Below are 3,325 nucleotides of genomic sequence, written 5' to 3'. Positions count from 1 at the left end.
CTCAACTTAAAAAATTGTCAAGATTCTTAATCGGATACCAAAAAATCTTCATTAAAAAAGTATCATTTATATGATATCATATTATATATTTATTTGTATCATACACATTAAAATACTTTGATAAAAACAACATTTATTTTAAAATAGAATGATTAAATAATTTTGTATAACAACTTATTTAAACAACAAAACAATGATGACAGCGCATGCTTTGGCATTTCCTATAGTTTAAACATCAACTTGAATGTTTATTCAAAATCACATAATATTCATTGATTTAAACATAAATTAATGGATTGTTACTAAATTATACATTTATTTATAGTTAGACATATATTTTTAAATTTTTAAGTAATAATTTTATTTGATTATTTATTTTAGAATGTAATGATTAAATAATATCTCATAACAACTTCTTATTTCAAACAATTAAACAACTATGACAGCACATTGTTTGTCATTTCCTATAGTTGAACCATCAACATTATCAACATTTTCAATAGTTTTGTCCCATTTGTGTGAATTTGACATAATATAAGATTCCAATAAAGTAGCTGGCGCCAGCAGCCTATATTTGACAACTTGCTCATAGTTTCTAGTCAACTCATTCTGTAGAGAGTAACCAAACTTCTAGAGCAATTGAAAAATATTGTAAGCATTTAATCATTGCTAAAATCTAAACTACCAATATAATCACAAAAATTTATATGAAAAATATAGGATTTTACAAATTACAATTAGTTGAAACATCAAATTGCATGTCTTATTTTCATTTATTAAATCTTACACAAAAAAAACATCATCTACTATGAATCCACCATAACAAATTACTCAAAGAATTTCCATCATCAAAACCTTTCAAGGTTCTAATATTCTTCAATGCATTTTCCTTATCATAAACACCTTGCAAAGCATAAGTAAACCCTTTCCACCCTTCCTTACTCAAACTTGGCAAAGTCCATTCCACAAGCTCCTTAGCATAAACACCATCATTGAACAAATTCTCACTAATAGGCAACAAAGGCAAAACTTGTATACTAAGCCGGCACTCGCGACACTCCGACGAAGCCCACCAAAGACCACTATCTCTCTTGTTCGCCCACAAAACACCAACTATCCGATTTTCTTTAGCAAAATCGGTACCATACACATTATTCTCGCCTTTCACATGCCACCAAGTTTGCGCCGCGTTAATTTCCAACGCTAAAAGTGTCGACCCAATCTCAACCAGATCCTCGTCACCATAAGCTAAACCTACTAACGCGGCCGAATAGTACGCGTTCACAGCTTCGCTCGTACTTTCTTGATTCCTTCCGTCTCTGAATTCGGTCAAACCCGAAGCCCAAGAATGTAACTTGTAAGGATCAAAACTCCTCAAAGTTGGATAATTTTTATTATCCCATTGACCCAAGTTCATAAAGTCTTTCAAAAGTGAATAAACTATTGGCTTATACTTTTGCCCCCAATCTTGATCAAATTTTGCAAGAACTCCAATCCCATAAAGAAAATAACCTAAATGATAATGATGATCATTATAAACACCAAAACCAAAATCAGCACCAGAATCATTAACCCCTTGTTGAGTAACCAATCCACCCCAAATTTTCTCATACAAAAAACCATTCCCTTTGAACTTTCCATCTAACCATGGCTCAATAGTCTCCTTCAAAAAATCCTTAACAATTGGAATCACTCTCTCATGAGAAACTTCTTCAGCTATCAAACCCAACCTTGCTGCTCTTGCAACAATCTTGCCATAAAAATAAGACGAAGTCGTCGTAATCGACGAAACATTCAACTCATTCACATCTTTCTCAAGAGCAGAAACAACTTCCTCGTATGAATCTTTTGTAACACCTTTCCTAGAATGCCATGTTACATCAATAGATTCAGTTTTTAACAACCATGAATTTCCAACAACACCAACAAGATCACCATCAATGCTTCTATACTTAAAATCACTCAAAATAGTAACATTATGACGTTTACTATTTGACAAAAGCTTTGCATGAAGAGGGTGTGCTAGCATGAGTATATCACCTGAATTTTTAGTTTTCCATTTATAAACCAAACCGAAACTCTTCTCGATCTTTGCGTAGCCCGAAACCGGATAACTCGAGCTGAATTCATCGAGGATTCTCTCGTTATTCGAATCGGAAACAACCGCGATACGTATTACACCGGTATACGGATCGGATATAACCTCCGAACCGACGTGGTTGAGGTGAATTGGTGAAGAAGTGTATATGATCCATTTTTGAGTATTGTTGAGTGAAAGTGAATATTTGGTTTTCTTGTTATCATATGAAGAGAATGAAACAATGGTGTGAATTGTTTTGATTGAAAGAGGTGTTGGTTTTGTGACTAAAGCAGTTACATAAGGGCTTCCTCTAAGTAGAAAAAATCTAAGATTTGTAGTGGGAATATCAAGAGTCACACCAAGATTACTGTACGAGGATATAACATGGTTGTTGTGTGGTATGTTTGTTTGAGGTTGTTGTGTGGATGATGAGATAGTGAGATCTGGTGAGAAAACTTGGTAGAGTAATGCTGTGGAGAAGAGGAGTAAAGGGTATGAAAGTGAGAGTGATGAGTTTGAGGATTGGATGAGGTAAGGGTGAATGTATTCAGGTTGGTCACCATTTTTGAGAGCAAAGTTTTGGAAGAAGGAGTTTGTAGGGAGGGGTGTGGATAGTAAGTTTGAGGAGAAGAAGTTGGAAGGGTTTGGGAGAATGGTTGAATGAGTTTGAGGAAATAGGTAAGGAGGATAAGACATTTTGTGGTTTATGTTTTTGATGGGATTTGTTTTTATAGAAAATGAAATTGTGAATTTAGGTGAGATTGTTGAGAATGTAAAAGTTGACTTCAAAGTAAATTGTATTTAGAGTTTTAATAATGGTAGTTAAAAGTTCTAGATATATGTTATGTTTGTTTGAATATTTTTATTGGCTTAGAAAATAGAGAAAATGGGTCATGCATATTTATCAAATTGTAATTTTTAATTATTAATATAATATGACTGAATGATATATTTTTATTGAATGACCGTGTAAAATTATTTTAGTATAGAGTGATATTTAAAATATTTTAGAATTAGTTTTTTTTGGTTATTTCTGTTTAAAAATAATTTTCTCAATATTGTATCATATATTTTTATTTTTAGAGTTTTATTTATGGTAATTAATTTTTTTTGATATATGTTATGTTTGAAGAAGTGTATTTGAATTTTAATTAATTTCTTCCTCATGGTAATTATTCTTTAGAATATTTTTATTGGTTAAGAAAACAGAAGTATTTAAAGAATCTTTAAAACATTTTTTGTTTA

General features: G+C 31.8%; 1 protein-coding gene across 1 annotated transcript; it reads right to left on the bottom strand.

Annotated features, from left to right (window-relative positions):
- Positions 1 to 505: 505 nt before the first annotated feature.
- LOC131608890 (glucan endo-1,3-beta-D-glucosidase 1-like) lies at positions 506 to 2,806 on the bottom strand. Its single transcript, XM_058880475.1, has one exon. The coding sequence runs from the start codon at positions 2,774 to 2,776 to the stop codon at positions 800 to 802; it is 1,977 nt and encodes a 658-aa protein (XP_058736458.1). The 5' UTR covers positions 2,777 to 2,806; the 3' UTR covers positions 506 to 799.
- Positions 2,807 to 3,325: the final 519 nt, after the last annotated feature.

The sequence above is a fragment of the Vicia villosa genome, linkage group LG6 (assembly GCF_029867415.1).
Source record: "Vicia villosa cultivar HV-30 ecotype Madison, WI linkage group LG6, Vvil1.0, whole genome shotgun sequence".
Classification (NCBI taxonomy): domain Eukaryota; kingdom Viridiplantae; phylum Streptophyta; class Magnoliopsida; order Fabales; family Fabaceae; genus Vicia; species Vicia villosa.
The sequence above is the reverse complement of the archived record's forward strand: the minus strand, read 5'-3'. Positions and strand labels throughout refer to the sequence as shown.

Bases quoted from the DNA above. Each gene is read 5' to 3' on its own strand.
- LOC131608890 (XM_058880475.1), bottom strand. From the start codon at position 2,776: ATGTCTTATCCTCCTTACCTATTTCCTCAAACTCATTCAACCATTCTC.